Raw genomic sequence first — 20931 nt, 5'->3', positions numbered from 1 at the left:
CTCATCATGAATAGCTTATCCAATTTGCCGTAGGGCGGGAGAGGGGGGGGGGGGTTAGAGGGCGTCATTTTCTGGAGGAGGTACCCGAATGTGTTTTAACGATTAAAAACTCATGTTTGCCTTCCCGCACATTCTGAGGGCAAGGGTGGCACAAGATGAGAGGCCTCACCTTACGTACGCCACCGAGTATCCATGCAAACTATAATTCGAGGGAAAAGCATAGGCACAGACCAATGAAGGATCCAATAAGAGGAAAACTGATAAAATCAGTCTTCATATCAATGTTCATGATACAAAATTGTGGTATAAACTGCCGATTGTGTTTGGAGCAGGTTGGCGCTTCTCCATATTGCTGGGGTAATTCTTCAATGTATCAGCGAATACCCTACCAATTCTCGGGCCTAGAGAAATGTAGCTGGACTCGGACTTGACTCAAGAGTCTCGTGACTCGGACTACTGGGAACCAAATGATTCGAGACGAACTCGACTCCAGGGACTCGACTACAACACCGGTGTACTGTATCATACGTAGAACGAACAAGTGAATCGAAGTGCATGTATTTACCCACATTACATCCTACCATCCAACAGCGAACACTCTATCAACAAACTTCGTGTTTGTACCCCCTCGGTTTCTGATGAAATGAAACGCCCATCAGAGAGGAGCAGACATGTGATAATGCTATTATCGTTTTAATAGGGATGTAATATGAATCCAGAAAGCGTTTACGATGACACTGGATCTTGATGGGGGGTAAAGTGTATTGTTAAAAGATTAAAGGATATCCTTTGCATTTCGTCGAGTTGGAGCAAATGAAACGTGAACTTCTGGGAAATCTATTATAAGCTGAGACAAGTAAGATTCTATCCTTACCATCAATGGAGGATTCCCACTTACTTGATGAAGACTGAGCAGAAGTGATGGCACACAGCATTAAAGCGATGGTAGCCAGCAGGGCAAACGATGAACAACCCCAAGCCATCGTGATGAATCTGAGTCGTCAATAATCACTGAAAGTAAAAGATTCAATTTCCTTCAAATACGACCTTTTACACTGAACACATCAACTTGGCTGAATAGGGGTGTTGCAAATCAATTGTAAATTAATCAAGTGAACGCTTAATGACAGTCCATTTATGATCTCACTGGGAGCTAAGATTTCTCATGTTCGAATCAGGGGGCGTTCAGACACCGTTTTAAAAACGCTCCAAAACACCAGTTGAAGTCGATTTACTGTAACGCTTGGCCAAAACGGTGTCGGTGAACGGTTTTAAAGTTACATCGAATCGGGTTTATCTCGCAGCTAAAAAGTAAAAACGCCTCGGAGGGGAAGGGTTCAGCACTAACCCAGAACGGTTTCATCTTCTATAGTACGATGTCTGAACGGTTTTAGCTGAAGCGTTTCTTGTTTAACCAGCGAGTAACGCCTTTTCTGTTGTGCGCTTTGTTGTAAATAAACAACCACATTGACCGAGTTTTCCATCGTGCTCGTCTGCCGCAAATGTAAAGGGTGTCAGTGTGCATCTTAGGCCCTGCAGGACCCTAATTCGCCATAGGATCATTTGCATTTATCCTATAAGGAACCTAACCAATTATTGCCCAAAAGCATACTTGGACTTCCCGTACAAGAAATGTAGGCGGTGTTCAACCGATCAGCCAATTGACTGATCGTTGGAACTAAAACAAAACCTCTTTTGACGAAATCGTTTAAGCTTGTTAAACTGTGGCAGGCATTAACAAGCCATCTGAAAGATCGATGCCAAGATGTAAAAGATATCTATAAGTAAATGGTTTCACCCAGCTCTGAGAAAAACTAGTCCTGGTGTAATTCATAGTGGCCGCAGCAAACGTGTAAGACAACCGAGCCATTTATTGCCTTGTTTAGAAGCGTGAGAATATTTGCCTCCGTCTGAATCCTATAGGTTCTGATGCCACTATTTATCCAGAGGTTACTCTGATGCAAATATTTTTCGACAGCTTTTTTATCGAAATATCGATGTGATTCAGTGATATTTTTAATAGTTAAGTATAGTTACTAACATTATTATTAAGTAGAGTTACCACCAAAAAAACACGAACTTGTCAATACAAAAAAATCGAAGGAGTGAAGACACCTTTTTTATTTTTTAAAGGAAATTAATCAAAGCGTTGCGTACCTCCCTCCCAAACTAAATGAGCTACACATACCTTTTAGATTTAATTTACGATGTAGAAATAGCACACAATACTAGGTACTTAATCCCCTTCCCCGTTTAGAAAAAAAATCAACATCTTGCGCCCCCCCCCCCCCGAAAATTTGGTTCTGGATCCGCCCTTGCCGTTAGTCCGGAGGTTCGATAGTCCGAATAGACGATAGTCCTTGCGTGCTTTTCGGATTGAGCCTTCGAACTGTTGAGCCTTTTATTCATTTCAAACATATGCCAAATTCCGACTTTTGAACTTTCGGACAAATGAACATTCGACCATTCGTTAAAAAGGGACACTCGTGAAAAAATGGCGCACATGAAAAAGGGCGCTTATGACATACAGTACTATACAGTACAATACTCTCAAGTTACTCTCCCCATACAGTACCACAGTACTCTAAAGTTGGCATTGCTACAGCTGACAACAAGTGTACACAGGCTGCTTTCGGGGAACATAATCACGAATTCTGTTTAACATACTGTTTTCCTTACGTATTCAACGTGTGGGCTCTGAATGTTTCGTCAAAAACACCACCCGCTTCACTTTAACAATAAGACTATCAGCAACGTAAACGTCGAGGTGAGCACGCATTTGATGCAAGTTTGTTTCTTATGCATCGATCATGAAACGGGCAAGAGCTGTATCAAAATATCGTTCGATTTCGATAACATTGGATGAGCTACACGTTAACCATCCACATTTGGGTTTAAGTTGCACACTGCCGTTTGTTTCACACTTGCACTCATAATTAATCTCGGTCTAGGTACCTACCAAATAACAACCAAATTGGACATGCAGTTCTGTAGACATAGACATTTGAAAATACACATTTAATGTAACGTTACATGACTTGTGTTGACGTTATCACGACGTCACTAAATGTTTACCTATAACATATTACGATATAGGTACATAAAATCAAGTTACAACCAAATCGCAACTATTGTTCTTTAGATGTAGGCCTTAGCAGGCGCGGTTCTAGAACCAATATTTGGGGGGGGGGGCTAGCAGGGTGGATCCAGAATTGTTTTTTCAAGGAGGCGTGCTGAATTGTAGACCGGTTATTTTCTTCAAACACTTAGGCCTCCGAAAATCAATAAGGGGGGGGGGGGGGGCTCATGCCATATTTTCAATGGGGAGCGCCAATAAAATCCTAAAATCATTCAAACTATATTAACTACAAATGCACCCTTGTCACGACTATTTCTTTGGGGGAGACCGTTCGCATGTACATCACAATCCTTCTTTTTGCTAATGCATTTTTTTTTACGGAATTTATTTTTGGGGGGCTAGACAAAAATTGGGGGGGGGGGCTAAAGCCCCCTAGCCCCCCCCCCCGCTCCCCCCCCCCCCCCCCCCCCCCCCGTAGAGCCGTGCCTGGGCCTTAGACATGTGATGACGTCAACATGATCTCACTTCAATTTTCCCACGGCAAACGACGACGTAATCGCAACGAAAATCGTCAGAGACCATCTGTGGGTGGTAGTATACGTGTGTGCCAAGTCTAAAGTCAATCAGATTGACGAAAGGGCCAAAGTGTATTGGTGGAAGAAAAACGTGTACAAACCCTATGGAGAGGAGTCTGAAAAAGAAGGCGGGGAAGGGGAGGAAAAACATTTTAATGGAAACAAGAGCTATTTCGGCAGACATGCCGAAGCAACTGAAAATTCAAAACAGGGGCGAATAATGAGACTTGACATCGTTCAAAACGATTGTAAAATTTACTCCACTCACGAAAATTCCCCTGAGATATTGATTACGCAAAAAAAAAAGGTTTGTTTTTGGCACATTGTTAGAGCCTATAACAATGAAGTTTGACTTTATAATTGAACATCGCGCAGGGCAGAAACACGGCAATGCTGACGCCCTCTCGAGATCTCCAGGGTGCCGTGCTACCCCAACGATTGTGACAAGTACGGCGCTAAAAGTGAGCAGTGGTCTCATTTCAATAAAGTCGACAACGTTTATCCATCTATCGACCAGAAGCATCAACACTAACTCTGCTGAAGCTCAAACCCCTCAGAACATGCTCACTAAGTGCCACATCCGTGCAGTGACGTCACCTCCGAAATATTCAAGCCCGTATCATTCGTGACAGTTCTCATACTGATGGTAACAGTGGTATAGCACTCCTACTTGGTGGTGTGCGCAGCCTAGTTGGGCATATTTGGCGCTCGTGCATTGAAGTTCAGCGTCGGCAGTAGGGAAAGAATTCCGATCTGCTATTTTGCAAACACAGACTCGCCTACTGGAGAAACTCCCGGACACCCTTTACTTGTCCGCCGCCATTCGGGCCATGCGACCAAAACGTGCGAAAAACGCCACTGACTCAGTAAGAAAGGGAAGAACTGCGACTCGCCCTCTGTTCCCGGCAAGAATGCAGTACCGGTGTAAGTACCGGATTGCAAAGTGCAGAACAATTTAATCTGACTGAAAAGCCGGATGACAGAGACAGAGATGGTCACTAACACCGGTTCAAGTGACGGACATACCGCATCGTGGGTCAACGTTTATGTACCTCGGAGAAAATTGCTGTGATGCAAAGAGCAGACTCAGAACTGAAAGTTGTACTTGAGTGGTTGGATCAATCACCCCAACGTCCCTGTAGAGACACAGTGGCTCGTCAAAGACCTTGCAGAACGGAATACTGTATGAACGGCGGTAACTTCCGACAGAACAAAGTCATATCTTCAGCTCGTAGTCCTCGACTAGCTGAAAAATACTGTGTTACGACTTACGAGCTACCCATAATGCCGTAACATCTGCTCATCTTGGTGTCAAACAAGACAATCAGAAAGACAAAACGCCAGCTCTACTGGTATAAGCTAAAGGAGTCCGTCCGTGAGTGGATCTGAAAGTGAAGCAAGTGTGGTGCCCGCAAAAGACCACACCAAACTCCCCCGAGCCTTGAGGACTTATAATAGGACCCTGCCCAAAACCGAACAAGCGAAGTGTGCGTTCTTTCAGCAAAACGAAGACAATTCACACACATCCCTATGTGATTTTTTTTTGCTTTGCTGAAACAACATTTACCATTTGGTGATCCGTGGACAGAACTTGAAAACGGTGGCTGTGTTTAAAATTCCCTAACTTGAACATTACATGAGTGATTTCAATGATTCTGGTACTTCTATCGTGTCCTACTCAAATTGTTCTCAACCAATGTTGAGCACAGACCTGTGTCGTGATGGTGTTGTTGGCTAAATCTTTGGAGAGACAAGGCTCTGACAACAGCGGATATCTCATGAGATGGTCCATTGTGTGAGATTCTGTTCCACAGTTGCATGTCGTTGGACATGTAGTGTATCCCCACTTATTGAGTGATTCCCTACATCGGCTAACTCTGGTGCGAAGGCGGTTGAGTGCCTTCTAAATAGGCCAGTTATTCTCGGCACCTCGAGGTAGACTTTCAGCAGCTGGGATTTTCATGTCCAATTGTTGTGTGAGTTTGGCGCGATTTCCATTCCACGTTTCGAGTCGTGCCTCTGCTGTAGAGGTATGAAGGGGTTCCACAGTTGAATGAAAACTCTCACGTGACTCGAGTCGGCTCGGTGGGGGTGTATGCCCATATAGTGAGTGTATGTAATCCATGACTTGCTTCTGCCGTTCGGCTCTAATGGCCACTGCCATCAACACATTTGGTGGTGCGATGCCAAAGAGTATGCATACTGGCTGTCAGAGTTTGTAGGCTGAAGGCAGCCGGTTATACATCTACAACTTGCGTTTAAAGCAGAATCTAGCTTCTTGACATGTGTAGATCGTTCCCACACTGGACAAGCATACTCTGTCGTTGAAAAGCAGAGGGCAAGTGCTGTGGGTCGCAGTGTAGTAGGGCATGCTCCCCATCTGGAGCTGCTGAGCTTGCTGAGAATGTTGTTGCGGGTGCTGATTTTCGTTGTGGTTTGCTCAACGTGGGCCTTGGCTTCTGTCCAATGTTAATCCAAGGTAAACTGGATTAGTTTTGTGCTGTAGCTTTGTACTAGACCGTTTGACTTTGAGTTGTCTGTTTGCTTCTTTGTTCTTAAGATGGAAAGCAGACACTTGTGCTTTTGATGGATTTGCTCAAGCATGTTTTCTTCGTAGTAGCCACATAGTGCAGAGAGGGCGTTCTCCACCTCTTTGAAGTCTTTACTTTGAGTGGTAACGCACTGGTGGTCTGCATAGATAACGCGCCTGGTATGGCCTTATCTCTCGGTTGGTCGTTGGTGTAGATATTATACTAGGCCCTTCTTTTGTCTCCCCCGTCTTCTGGTTTTACTTCAAGTTCAACAAAGAAGCGTCGGTTAGAAAGCATTGCTTCTATGAGATCTGTGAGATGGACATCTTTGGTAATATCGAGTATTTTACATAGCAGGAGTCTGTGATTTACAGTGTCGTAGACAGCTGATAGGTCAACAAAAACTGATCCGGTTATCATTCCTGCTCAAAGCCATCTTCTATGTGTTGCGTAAGACTGATAAGTTGACCAGGCTGCCTGTTCAGGGATAAGTTATTCATCTATATGTGGAGCGATTCTGTTCAGGATGAGTCTTTCAAAAAGCTTGTAGGAGTGGCACAGGAGAGAGATCGGCCGGAAGCTTTTTGGGTCGGATGGGTCTTTGCCTGGTTTCAGAAGCGCCATTACGTGTGCTTTCCGCCAAATTTTGGGGATTTTCAGGCCTGCCATATAATTGTTGAATAGTTGGAGGAGCTTCAGTTCCAAAATGCTTGATTTGTTCTGTGGCAATGTTGTCCAATCCAATAGCCTTCCCTGGTTTGAGGCTGGATATGCCAGTTTCAAGCTCTGACATGGAGAAAGGTTTCGTGAAACTTGTGTTATCCTTGTATTTTGTCCTATTGGGTTTTTGTGTTTGGGTTTACTCTTTGCTTTAGGTGCCTTGCCATTGAGAAGTAGTTGATGTGCAACTTGATTGGCTGTTAAGTTGTGATGTTGGTTACATGGTTAGGCTTCTCTTTGGGCCGTTGCCTAGCTTTTTGATGAGTTCCCAGGCTTTCTTACTGTTCTAAGACATGTCTGTGGTTTCAATGAGAGAAATCCAACATTGCCGCCGTTCGGAGGAGATGTTGACCATTAGCTCTTCGCCTCTTGCAGTAGTTTTCTCCGCAAATGGGTCTCTTTCAAACATGGCGGTGTATTCCTCATGGAGCTTGGCGCTATGTACATGTATGTTAAACCTGGGATGTATGTGGTACGGCAGCCGTTTGTACTAAAGAAAGCTTATGAATTATCCTATCCTAGATTTTGACAATGCTACATGCAAAACTTCACTAAAGCAATGGTCCCGACATTTGAGTTTCGTTGTTTTTTTACTCACCCTGTAGTTTTGCGAAATAACGCAATAGTTTTGCAAAACATTACAAAAGTGTATTATGCAATACCTACCATTGCCAAAAAAATTGCAATAAAATTTATTGCAAAATAACGCAATAGTATTGAGAAATAACGCAAATTATTGCAAATTAAAGCGTTCGCTGCGAAACTTACCCTGCTCTGTTATTTCGGTTGTGTAAAAATTAGACGGTTGTGTACTACATGAACCTAGCAACCCGTTGTGTAAACTGTTGTTTACACAATTTGTGTTAAATATTACACAACTTGTTCAATTTTTTTACACAACTGGTTGCTAGGTTCATATAGTACACAACCGAAATAACAGTGTGGCGTAACTTGCCCAGGCGTCACACATTCGTGTTGCTTTCGCGCTGATAGTATTGCAATATAACGCGACAGTATTGTGAAATAACGCCAGTAGTATTGCAAAATGAAGCAAAAGTATTGCGAAATAACGCAATAGTTTTGCAACCCATAACAAAAGTTTATTATGCAATACGTACCATTGCAAAGAAATGCAATAACATTTATTGCGAAATAACGTAATAGTATGGAGAAATAAAGCGTTCGCTGCGAAACTTGCCCTGGCATCACTTGCCCTGGCGTCACATATTCGCGTTCGCTTTCGCGCCAAGCCTTTAAAGACCTGTTCATACTTCATGCGAATGCGAATGCGAAGCGAATTTGACGTCATGAAACATTCGCTGCGATATTCGCCCGAGTTGAAATCTGTTCAACTTTTGCAAAATTAGCAGCGCGAATACTTGCCATGACGTCTCAAATTCGCGTTTGCTTTCGCTTTCGCGCCGAGTATGAACCGGGCTTTAATGTAAAAGCATTGCAATATAACACGATAGTATTGTGAAATAACGCAATAGTATTGCGAAATACTGCACTCTGAGGATTGAAAAACTATTGCGTTACTTCACAATATTAGGCCTACGTTATTTCGCAAATTTATTTTATTATTTTGCAAAACTATACTAGGGGTTATTTCGCTTTTAAAACCAGGCACGAACTGGCTTCTGTATTTGTTTACCAAAGAAAACTAATACTATAATAATAGAAAACATGATGAGTTCAACCTACAGCACCAGGGTTAAAGCCCCTGCTTCAAATCTGCCCTCTCACGGAACTATTGACACTCTGTCTTATGACGACGGCGTCCGAAACTCTCTTGGGAGGGCATCGTCTGATAAAAATAGTCTCCGGAAGGGTCTTGCTCGACCTAGGAAAACCATCCTTTTTGGTCAGCTTAATTGTCGAAGTCTCTCTTCGCTGTCATCAAGAGAGGAACTTAATAAACACATATGTGACTACAACCTATCTGTTACCTGCATCCAAGAGCACCGTCAAGTACATCGACCTGAAGACCCTGATATCCGAATCTCTAGTTTAGGATCATCAACCATCTTCACCTCTTCTGCAACCCGGAATCGACAAGGTGCAGCCGTTGGTGGTGTAGCAATAACTGTTCAAACATCACTGCTCCCGCTGCTGACTTCTATCTCTAAGATCAACGACAGAATTATGCTCGCCATCTTCAAAGGCAATCCCAAGACATACGTTGTCTCCTGTTACTCTCCCACTAACACAAGTGATGAGGCGTCTATTACTGGGTTCTACGAATTTCTCAATGACACAATTGCCTCCATTCCCCTACATGCCCTCCTTGTCATCGGAGGGGACTTCAACGCTCATGTTGCAAGGCAGTTCTCCTACCACTCTACTACCAACCGTAATGGTCAGCTCCTCAGTGACTTTGTTAATCGTAACAACCTTCTGATTACCAACACACTATTTCAGAAGTCCTCCAAAAAGCTCTGGACTCACCGTTCACCTAACAAGTACCTGTCACAGATTGACTTCATCCTGTGCCGTAAACGTTGGAGAAACAGCATCCTAGATTCTCAAGCGTATTCAACATCTGACCCAATTGGCTCCGACCATCGTATAGTCTGTGCTAAGATAAGGCTCAGTCTTCGTTCCTGTTATGGAGTGGCATTACGCGGCCACCGTATCCATATTCTATGATGTTATTACCGGCTGTTAATAAACGTCTCTCAGTGAATGCTACACTTGAGTCCTGCCGTCGTTAGAACATGGTGTCAGAAATTAGCTGAATCCAGCGCCATTACCGCAAAGAACCGGCAAAATCTTCGGCAATCTTGGTGAACGGATCACAAGGCATCCGTCGGCAGCACAGACTGATCCTGTCACACATGGTAGGCTGTGCAAGAGAACGATAAACTGTACACATATTGAGTCGTTCGTCCCATTCATTGTTTGGATAGCCGACAGAGGGGGCTATTTATTTGTACAGCGCTCACTATGGATACGCACTTTTGGCCAATCAGGAGTACGCACGTATCACGCGCGCGACCGATCGATGTCAACGCGACGTGTGCACGAAGCTGGATTGTGCACGTAAACAGACGGAAATTCGTGACAAAACCATGTTCTTTTACACAAATCTGAACGATCCATACATTTCTAGACAATGTACCTGTAAAATAGGACCTACACAGCCTTCTTGGAAAGCCGGCGAACAAATTGACAACACGGAAAGTGCATTAATTTCCAATACATGTGAGTGTTTGTCGACCGTTTCATTGTTTCCAGTGACCGTTACCATGCATCAGTTGTGCGTATGTCGTCATATGATAATTCCATTATACTTCAGGGAGGATAGTATTACCTGAAGCGCGCAAACTTAGGCCTAGCCTAAAAGCCTGATAACAAAAAAAACAGGCCCAAGGCCTATGAACAACTTTGAAAATGTTTCACATCGTGGAGCATGCAAAATTATCTAAATTAAACTTTATGTAGAAATAGTTGGCAGTATTATTTTTCTAAAAATAAAACCCTGAAAGAAATGAAACAGTCCAGTTGACCAAATATGGTAACGGAATTCCCCGTGGCGTACCGCTACCAAAGTTGAAATGCTGAACTTCTGAAGTTCTTTTGAAAGTAAAAAGTACTAACACCAAATTTTCATACTGAACTTATATTAAAATATAATTTGAATATTTATGAACTATTCTTTCATATTCCGAGTGAGCAAATTGAATAACAAGGTTCAATGGGACACGGCACGTCGCGAAAGAGCAGTGTTGTGATTCGCTTGAACGAAGACCCATAGAGAATGCGCGTATTTCGGTTGAAACATGCATGTCGAACTTCAAACATAAAAGTACTTACACACAATTTTCCGAGTTTGAAACGATATTTTCACGACATGATCTTGAATAAATGTAGTTTCAGATACCGAGTGAGCAAATTGTGCCAAGTACTTCAAATGAGTGGTATAGAGTGATTTCAAAATGACACAGCGTACTCGGCATCAAATTCTACACGCATTTCTCTGTTCTGCCGTTGGCGGCGCCCCCAATGAGACGCTTCAACTCGATATGAATTTTCACGCGGAGTTCCCGCCATTGAACACGTGCGTATTACACTGTGAACGATAGACTGTACATGTACGTATACATTGCACGTTGAGTTCACGCCATTGTCGTCAACGTGCGTTTCGCTGTAAACTACGGAGGCCTGTAACGGACACATCGCGGTGTACATTACGCACGCACTGCATATTAACCATGGCGCACTCGCTCATTCCCCCACCGGCGAAAATGGACATGAAAGGAGACCAGGTTTCCAACTGGCAATTTTTCAAGTCAAGTTGGCAGAACTATCTAGTGGCCACAGAACTGGATAATAAAGATACTTCCATCCATGTGGCTACATTACTCACAGTTATGGGGAAGGAGTGCTATGAAGTGTACGAAAATCTGCCACTAACAGAGGAACAGAAAAAGTCACCACAGCAAATCCTAACCAGCCTTGGAGCTCATTTTCACCCTAAACGCAATGTGGTGTACAAACGATTCATGTTTAACTCCTGTAAGCAAGAGCCCAAAGAGAACATTGACACTTTTTTGAACAGGCTGAGAAAGTTGGCAACCACATGCAATTATGGAGCGCTTCTCGATGAAATGCTCCGAGACAGGCTGGTCATAGGAGTAGTAGGCAACAGCATCCGTGCTCGTCTGCTGCGTGAGTCGTCACTGACATTGCAGAAAGCCATAGACATATGCCGCAGCAGTGAACAGGCAGCGATCCACCTTCAGCAGATGGATCCGGTAGAGGCAGAGACAGCACACTTTGTGAAAAACAAGCAGCGGACACAGAAATCTGGAAAAGCCAGCAAGCCTCCGAACATAAATTGCAAATACTGTGGCAAATCACACAGCAAGGGCAAGTGCCCAGCCTACGGGACAACTTGCTCTAAGTGCCAAAAACGCAACCACTATGCGCAGGTTTGCCAGTCGTCGGGCAAAGACCGCACCAAACGTCAGCCACAGAAATCCACACAGAAGCTCCACCAAATGCATGGAGACGAAAGTGGCAGCGACGAAAGCATCTATACAGTGCAGTCAAAGCCCAAGCAGCAATACTCTGTTGAGCTAGCAGTGGAGACGCCAACAAGGGATCTGACAAAGACCATCAGATTTCAGCTAGACTCTGGTGCAACTTGCAGCACCATGAAGCTGACAGACTACAAGCAGCTCAGTGACACGCCTCCGGTGCCATCAAAGACTAAACTGAAACTGTACAATGGCACAATAATTCATCCTGTTGGAGCTGCCAGCTTGAGATGCCAGATCAAAGGGGTCACCAGGAAAACCCACTTCGAGATCGTGGAGGATGCCCCCTCATCTCTGCTGTCAGGTAAAGCAGCAGAAGCTCTGGGACTAATGCAGTTCGCACAGGAGTGCTTAGTGCATGCAGTGACAGAGTCACCGACTCAAACCAAGGAACAGGTCCTCAGTGAGTACAAAGACGTATTCACTGGCCTTGGTCGGCTACCAGGTCTCTACCACATAGACATTGATCACAGTGTCACTCCAACGCAGAACACCAGGCGCAGAGTACCCATCCCGGTGCGGGCAGAGCTGAAACGAAAGCTAGACAGCATGACAGCCCAAGACACCATTGCCCGGGTGACTGAGCCTACCAAGTGGATCCACAACATGGTAGTCGTCAGAAAGCCAAACAAAATCAGGGTATGCTTGGATCCACACGGCCTGAACAAGGCCATTACCCCATTCCCACCGTAGACGAAGTAGCCCCGAGGTTACTGGTTCTGCCAAGGACGGTTTTCTTCAAGTCGTCCTTGATGAGCCCTCCAGTTATCTGACAACATTTTGGACGCCTTACGGGCGTTACCGCTGGTTGAGGATGCCCTTTGGTATCTCTTCAGCACCGGAAGAATTCCAGCGCAGGCTCCATGAGTGCCTGGAAGGCCTGGAAAACATCGCAGTGATTGCAGATGACATCCTCGTCTACGGCTCAGGAGAAACGCAGGCTGAAGCAGAAGCCTCACACGACGCTGCATTCACCGCTCTTCTCTCGAGATGCAGAGAGCGGAATCTGAAGCTGAACGCAGGCAAACTACGGTACAAGCTACCCAGTGCCACATACATGGGACACGTCTTCAGCTCAGACGGACTATCTCCAGACCCAGAGAATATCAAGGCCATACTCGACATGCCTCGCCCTACAGACGTCCAGGGAGTGCTGAGACTCATCGGAGTGGTAACCTATCTGGCTAAATTCTTGCCGGAACTGAGCACAGAATGCGAGCCACTATTTGACTGATTGACACATCATGACGAGGCCCTGGACAAGATCAAGAAGCTCATCACTAAAGCACCAGTACTGAGCTACTATGATGTCAACCAAGACATCGCGATCGAGTGTGATAGCTCCGAGGTTGGGCTAGGAGCCGTCATCACACAAAATGGCCGCCCAGTCGCGTACGCCTCACGAGCACTTTCTGCCACAGAACTATGCTCAAATAGAAAAAGAGTGTTTGGCAATCGTATTCGCCACACAGCGCTTTGAGCAATACATCCTAGGCCGCAACAAAGTGCTCGTGCTCGCCGACCACAAACCTCTGATGAACATCTTCAGAAAGCCAATCTTGGTGAGCCCGTCTACAACGTATGCGACTCCGCCTACAGAAGTACTCACTACACGTAGAGTACAAGCAGGGTTTGCGAATGTACTTGAGCGATACACTGTCGCGAGCATTGTTGCCAACACGACAAGTCACAGATCAGACACCAGACTCTCTGATCTTCTCCGTCACTCAGGAGCAGAAGCTCAACATGGAGTTGGAGAACATGGAACCAACCATCTTCGTCACAGACGAGCGTCTGCAGAGAGTCAAAAAGGCAACGCTCGCTGACCAAACCCTACAAACGCTGATGCAGGTCATCCAAGCAGGCTGGCCAGGGGACAAGGCTCAGTTCCCTTGTGTATCAGGGAATACTGGCCATACAGAGATGAGCTGAATAAACGTCTCTCAGTGAATGCTACACTTGAGTCCTGCCGTCTTTAGAACAGTTCCACAAAACCTACTGCCCGTCCTAGACTGAACTGGTCTGCAATGGCTTCAGATAGAGAACTTGCATCTTCTTTTGAGGACCGTATCACCCATGAGTGGTCCTCATTGTGCCCTGACGACCAATCTTATGGCTCCTTCGTCAAAGTGTTTGAGAGTGTTGGGAAGTCTCTCCTTCCATCACAAACCAAACGACCACCTAGCATTGCATCATCGACACCAGTCAATGTAGCTCGAACAAAGGTACTCACCTCCTTACCAACCAATCTTCCTGCTGCTCAATCCAACCTCAGTAGTGTGTATGACGAGCAAGAAGACCTCAGAGTCAACAACATCCTCAGTACTTTTGACGAGTTGGAATCGACCAACTCCATCCAAAATGCCTGGAAACTGGTAAAACAGCTCTATGGTAAACGTCCAAACACCGTTTTCATTCAAGGTGATGATCGACTTGCCTCTTGGAAATCCCATTTTGAGAAGCTTCTCCGCTCTGATAATGCCTCCAATGACCCAGTCTCCATTGATCCCGTCTTTGATCCAAACCCTAACATCATAACTGGCAAATTCTCCCAAGCCGAGGTCAACATAGCCATTAAACAAATGAAGCTTGGCAAGGCTCCTGGTCTGGACAACATACCTATTGAAGTTTGGAGGCTTCCTAAACTTAAGAAATATCTCACAAGGTTCTGCAATGCAACCCTTGAAGGCAACCGCCCTCCAGAATGGGGCTTTTCCGGCATCGTCCCAGTTCCAAAGAAAGGGGACCTCACCATCCCAGACAACTACCGGGGAATCAGCCTCTCTCAAACTGCTGCCAAGGTATACAATCAACTACTTCTGAATCGCATTCGTCCGGAAGTTGAGAAGATACTCCGTCCCAATCAAAGTGGCTTTCGGCCTCTACGTTCAATCTCATCTCAAATCCTTGCCCTCAGGCGCCTTATTGAAGAAATTCGTAACCACCAGAAGGAAGCTGCCATCATTTTCATCGATTTCTGTAAAGCATTTGACTCTGTTGACAGACCAACAATGTTTAAGATCCTGCATGCTTACGGTATCCCGGAGGAGACCACTCATGCCATCAACATTTTGTATGAAGATACAAGTGCTGTTGTTCTCACTCCCGAAGGTGAATCAGATTCGTTCTCCGTCAACACTGGAGTTCTTCAAGGTGATCCTCTCGCCCCGTACCTATTCATCATAGTTCTGGATTATGCCCTGCGGACAGCATTAAGTGTAACCGATGGTCTCACCCTCTCACACCGTAGGAGTAGTAGACACCCTGCCCAATATCTATCCGACCTAGATTATGCAGATGACATTAGTCTGCTTGCAGACACCCTCCTTGATGCCGAATCTCTCCTCCATAAAGTAGGAGCTTGCTGCAAGTCCGTTGGTCTCTCTCTTAACGCAAAGAAGACTAAGTACATGTACATGGCCATCAACCCATCTACCTCTGATGACGTCACTGCACTAGATGGCAGTAAGCTCCATAAAGTTGATGACTTCAAGTATCTGGGCTCCTACACCAACACAGCTCATGACATCGAGTGTAGAAAAGCTCAAGCTTGGTCTGCTCTGTTCTCACTGACCAAAGTATGGAGATCCTCGATCTCCAAGACCACCAAACTTAAGATCTTCAAGACCTCAGAAGAATCCATCCTCCTCTACGGTTGCGAGTCCTGGACCCTGACCAAACAGTTCTCTGCGTCCATTGATGGCACCTATACACGGATGTTGCGGGCTGTTCAGAACGTTTCTTGGCAACACAATCTCCCTAACTCTGTTTTGTATGGTGCCCTTCCCCCTATCTCCACCACCATCAGACAGCGTCGCCTTCGGCTAGCCGGTCACGTTTATCGACATAATGAGCCAGCTAGTCAAGTTCTCCTCCGGAATCCTGGAGCCCCCTCGACGAAAAGGTCGTCCCAACATGACCCTGAAAACATCCATCAAGCTAGAAACTGGTCTGAGTGGTCCATCTCTTTCCAACACTATGCTCGACAGGGACAGTTGGGCCCAACTTATCAAGTCATCATGAAAATGAATGAATGAATGAAGAAGAAGAATAAATATTGTGGCGTCCGTGCCGGTCGGCCGCCAGAGGGCACCAGCGCGGTTCCACGGTGGAGCCGCGCAGTGGAGGCCCTGGTGGCCGGCCGGGAATTTTGGTGGGAGGAAAGGGGGAAACAAGGGGGTTTCTGGGGACGGATTTTCTCATGAGGGAGGATGTGGGGGATGGTAAAGTGGAATTTCGGGACTTGGGCGGGGGGTTAAGTCATTGCAGTACGTCTACCCCTGCGGGGGGCGGGTGTGCTCATTACCATAAATCATCAATGACTGGTACCCTGTCCCACGAGGGGCCGCCCCGTGCTGTAGACGGCAGCGCAGCAACGGTTCGTTCCAATCGGACAATCCCGAGTTGTGCTGGTCGATGCAGCGGGGGTGGAGCTTCGTCGGGATATACCCCAGATATTCTGTAACAACACAGTATATGCCAGGTCCCACGAGGGACCGCCCCGTGCTGTAGACGCTGGCGCAGCAGACGTTTCGTTCCATTCAGAACGATCCCGAGCTGTGCTGGTTGATGCAGCGGGGGCGGGGTTTCGTCCTGGGGCAACCCGCAATCCCTACGCTCATGAAAATAGTGCTAGGCCCTACATGGAAGCGCCACTTGGTGCTTACATGGATACGACTGGTGAGGCCTCCCATTCTGGGCGCCCCCAGACTGGATTTGCCCATATAGCGGGGGCGGGAAACCGTCCGAGCACGCATCAGGGGGCACAACCGGGCGCGGATCTCCCCCAGCAGTACTTTCGTCCCCACTATCGCAGTACGGCGAGTCCTGACATCCACTCGGAGCAGGCCCACACTGCACGACTCTATGGGACGGAGCCGGTGGACTTGCTCCGCACGGGAGTCTATGGGGCGGAGCTGACAGAGTTGCTCCGCACGGGAGTTTATGGGGCGGAGCCGACAGAGTTGCTCCGCACACGAGTCAATGGAGTGGAACCCGTGGAGTTGCTCCGCACACGAGTCAATGGACGGGAGTCCGTAGAGTTGCTCCGCGCACGAGTCAATGGAGTGGAGCCCGTGGAGTTGCTCCGCACACAAGTCAATGGACGGGAGCCCGTAGAGTTTCAACGCACACGAGTCAATGGGGCGGAGCCAACAGAGTTGCTCCGCACGGACGTCTATGGCACAGAGCTGGCAGGGTTGCTCCGCACGGACGTCTATGGTGCGGAGCCGGCAAGGTTGTTCCGCACGGGAGTCAATGGGGCAGAGCTGCTCTGCACACAAGTCAATGGTGCGGAACCGAAGAGGTTGCTCCGCACGGGAGTTTATGGGGCGGAGCCGACAGAGTTGCTCCGCACACAAGTCAATGGAGTGGAACCCGTGGAGTTGCTCCGCACACGAGTCAATGGACGGGAGTCCGTAGAGTTGCTCTGCACACGAGTCAATGGGGCGGAGCCGGCAAGGTTGCTCCGCACGGGAGTCAATGGGGCAGAGCTGCTCCGCACACAAGTCAATGGTGCGGAGCCGACGAGGTTGCTCCGCACGGGAATTTATGGGGTGGAACCGACAGAATTGCTCCGCACACGAGTCAATGGAGTGGAACCCGTGGAGTTGCCCCGCACACGAGTCAATGGGGCGGAGCCGACAGAGTTGCTCCGCACGGACGTCTATGGGGCAGAGCTGCTCCGCACACAAGTCAATGGTGCGGAGCCGACGAGGTTGCTCCGCACGGGAGTCAATGGGGCAGAGTTGCTCCGCACACAAGCCAATGGGGCGGAGCCGGCACGGTTGCTCCGCACACAATCTAACGGAGCGGAACCGACCCGGCTGCTCGGCCGTACACCACTGCAGTTGGGAGATCCCCTGGGACGTCACCACCAGGTGCTCCGGGGGGGGGGACCCAGTTTCTGTTAATGTTTGGGCGGCCCCTAAACAGGGGGGCGCTCCCCAAGTTCCAGTCAAGCGGGGGACTACAACGCCTGATCACTTCAGGCAAGAAGGTCGGAGACCACTGATGCTCCCCAACAAGTTTGACGGGATCTCGTCATGGTCGGATTACTTGATCCATTTTGAGAGCGTTGCAGCAGTCAATCAGTGGGGCGAGGCGGAGAAGGCGATGTTCCTTGCGTCTCACCTAAAGGACACGGCTCAGGAGGCATTGGCGGATATGGTCCCGGAAACGCGGAAGGAATACTCCTCCATTTTGGAAAACTTCGAGCAGCAGTTCGGGGTGACAGCACAGATTTCGCTACATCGGGCTCAGTTGTCTATGCGTACGAGGGGCCGAGACGAGTCACTCAGTAGCCTAGGACAATCCATCCGACGGTTGGTGTTGAAGAGCTACCCGAAGCTGCCCACACAGGCCCGTGAGGATTTGGCAGTCGAGGCTTTCCGCAATGCCGTTCGAGAGGAACAGCTGCAGCGTCACATCTTCTCCAGGAAAGCGACGACTTTGATCGAAGCAGTCACTCTGGCGACCGAAATGGAAGCATTTCTCGAGTCACAAGCGCAAAACAGAAAAGGGAAACCGATGGCTAGTGCCCAGGTGGAGTGCTATGGGTGCCACGAATTTGGACACATCAGGCGGTACTGCCCTCATCAGAAACGGCAGTCTGCCTCCTTCCAACCACGACCACAGAAAGAGGAAATACCGAAACTTCCTGTTCCGGAGCCGGCTGTTCGGGCCAGGCCGGCCTTGGGTGGGACGTCTCAGGCAAATTACGTGGTGGGGAGGATCGCGGGGAAACCAGTGCGTTGCCTCCTAGACACCGGAGCAACAGTGAGACTGATCTCGGAGCGAATCTACAACGCCTGGCCCGGTGCCGAGAGACCGAACCTCCTTCCGTCATCTCCAGCTCTGAGGATGGCGGACGGCATCCCCATGCCGACAAGAGGAGGGGGGGCAACTTCGAACCTACAAGTGGGGGATCTGCGCGCAAACCACACCTTTACCGTGGCCGATATCGAGCCAGACGTGATACTCGGAATTGATTTCTTGTCAAAGTATCACTGCGAATGGCGATGGGGAGACAACGCCGTCATCATTAACGGGAAGGCAGTCCCCTTGGGAGGTGTTACGCACAAACCCATGGTGGCGAGAGTGCAGGTGACGGAGAACATGATAATCCCAGCTGGTCACGAGGCGATCCTCACGGAGGAGATAAAGACTGAACCACGGATGGGAGTCAGGATGGTTTACCCCAGCTTGGAGGCTACGGACAATTGTCGGGTGGCGGTCGCTACCGGCCTGGTTGACACAAACAATGGAACCGTGCCGGTTCGGGTTTTCAACCCGACGACCGACCCTGTAACGGTCTACAAAGGCAGCCGCTTGGCTCTCTTCTCACCAATGGAGGGTCTGGATGTGATCGAGCTGGAGGACGGGCAACAAGGATCTGCCGTCAACCACCTCCCTTTGGGTGACACCGGACAGAGGACGGATGCCCAGAGAGAGGCACCGCCCCATCTGCAAGACCTCCTGGAGCGAGGAGCCGCGAACCTTGACCTTGTTGAACGTTCCCGACTGGCTGAATTGCTGACGGAATCCGCTGGAGCATTCACTGGCCCGGACGGCAAACTTGGTCAGACCGAACTGCCCCGACACACAATAAATACAGGGACAGCAACGCCTATACGTCAACCGCCGAGGAGATTGCCGATACATAAACGGCAAGAAGCGGACCGGCAGGTAAAACAGATGCTGCAGGATGGCGTGGTTGAGCCCTCCCACAGCCCTTGGTCATCCCCGGTGGTGCTGGTCCGGAAGAAGGATGGGTCTGTCCGGTTCTGTGTCGACTACCGGAAAGTCAATGAGGTGACGATGAAGGACGCCTACCCCATCAACAGAATCGAGGACAACCTTGACGCTTTGAGCGGGGCGAAGTGGTTCAGCACCCTTGATCTGGCCAGTGGCTACTGGCAAGTCGACATGGACCAGGGTGACCGGGAGAAGACGGCTTTTGGGATGCAGAACGGCCTGTACCAGTTGACCGTTATGCCCTGTGTTGAGGGGGTTGCAGTGGCAGGTGGCAGTAGTCTACCTGGGTGATCTTGTGGGGGCCAGACTTCGAGGAACACCACAAGCGGCTGACCACGGTCCTGGAGCGATTCCGAGCCACCAGCCTGAAGCTCAAACCGAAGAAATGCGATCTCTTCAAGACCGAGGTGTCCTTCTTGGGTCACCTCGTGTCGGCCGAGGGAGTAAGGACGGATCCGGAAAAGGTCGCAGCCATCAGGAACTGGCCGCAACCAGCAAACCTGACTCAAGTAGGGAGTTTTCTAGGCCTCGCGTCCTACTACAGGCGCTTCATTGCGAACTTCGCCGAGATTGCTCGCCCCCTCCATGCCCTTACCACCAAGAGCCAAGGGGCGTTCTCCTGGGTGAGTGCTTGCCAGTCAGCATTGGAGCACCTCAAGGACGCATTGACCACCGCACCCATGTTGTGCTACCCATCATCTGCGGAAGAGTCAGACATATCAAAAGCGACATTACGATCGTCGAGCAGAAAGTGCCAGCTATAAGCCTGGCCAACCTGTGTGGTTGTATACCCCCTCCAAGAAAGTGGGTCGCACGCCCAAGTTGCAGTGCTGGTGGGACGGGCCCTTCGTGGTGACACAGAAGATCGATGATGTCACGTTCCGCGTGCAAAAATCCCCTCGAGCCAAAGCCAAGGTGGTTCATTCCAACCGGCTTAAGCCGTATCTGGGCGACGCCGAAGTGGACTGGTGGAGGCGCGTAGCGCAGAACCTGCCAAAAGGGGGACCGCCAACAACCCAAGACCAGGAGGTGACGCTACCACCGAGTCCGTCAACTGACACTACCCGGGAGGACCCGCCGGCCGGGGTGGGTGGTCAGTTAGCCGAGGAGGGACCACTACCAGTTCAGATGGGGAAGGGGACACTGCCTCCGGAGCCGACGGCGGCTGCCGCCCCAGAAGGACCGGGCAGCGAGGACGCCGGATCCGATGCGGAATTGGCCGAGCCCGA

General features: G+C 48.5%; 2 protein-coding genes across 2 annotated transcripts; both read left to right on the top strand.

The window, feature by feature from the left end:
- The first annotated feature begins 8591 nt into the window (after positions 1-8591).
- LOC119727845 (craniofacial development protein 2-like) lies at positions 8592-9554 on the top strand. The gene has a single exon (XM_038199919.1). It carries the CDS (start codon positions 8592-8594, stop codon positions 9552-9554), a length of 963 nt encoding a protein of 320 aa, XP_038055847.1.
- A 1565-nt stretch (positions 9555-11119) lies between these two features.
- Positions 11120-12640, top strand: LOC119727844. Its single transcript, XM_038199917.1, has one exon. The coding sequence runs from the start codon at positions 11120-11122 to the stop codon at positions 12638-12640; it is 1521 nt and encodes a 506-aa protein (XP_038055845.1).
- The last annotated feature ends 8291 nt before the right edge of the window (positions 12641-20931 follow it).

Source organism: Patiria miniata, unplaced genomic scaffold, assembly GCF_015706575.1.
Source record: "Patiria miniata isolate m_02_andy unplaced genomic scaffold, ASM1570657v1 HiC_scaffold_20, whole genome shotgun sequence".
NCBI lineage: Eukaryota > Metazoa > Echinodermata > Asteroidea > Valvatida > Asterinidae > Patiria > Patiria miniata.
This window is presented reverse-complemented; position numbering and strand designations above follow the sequence as displayed.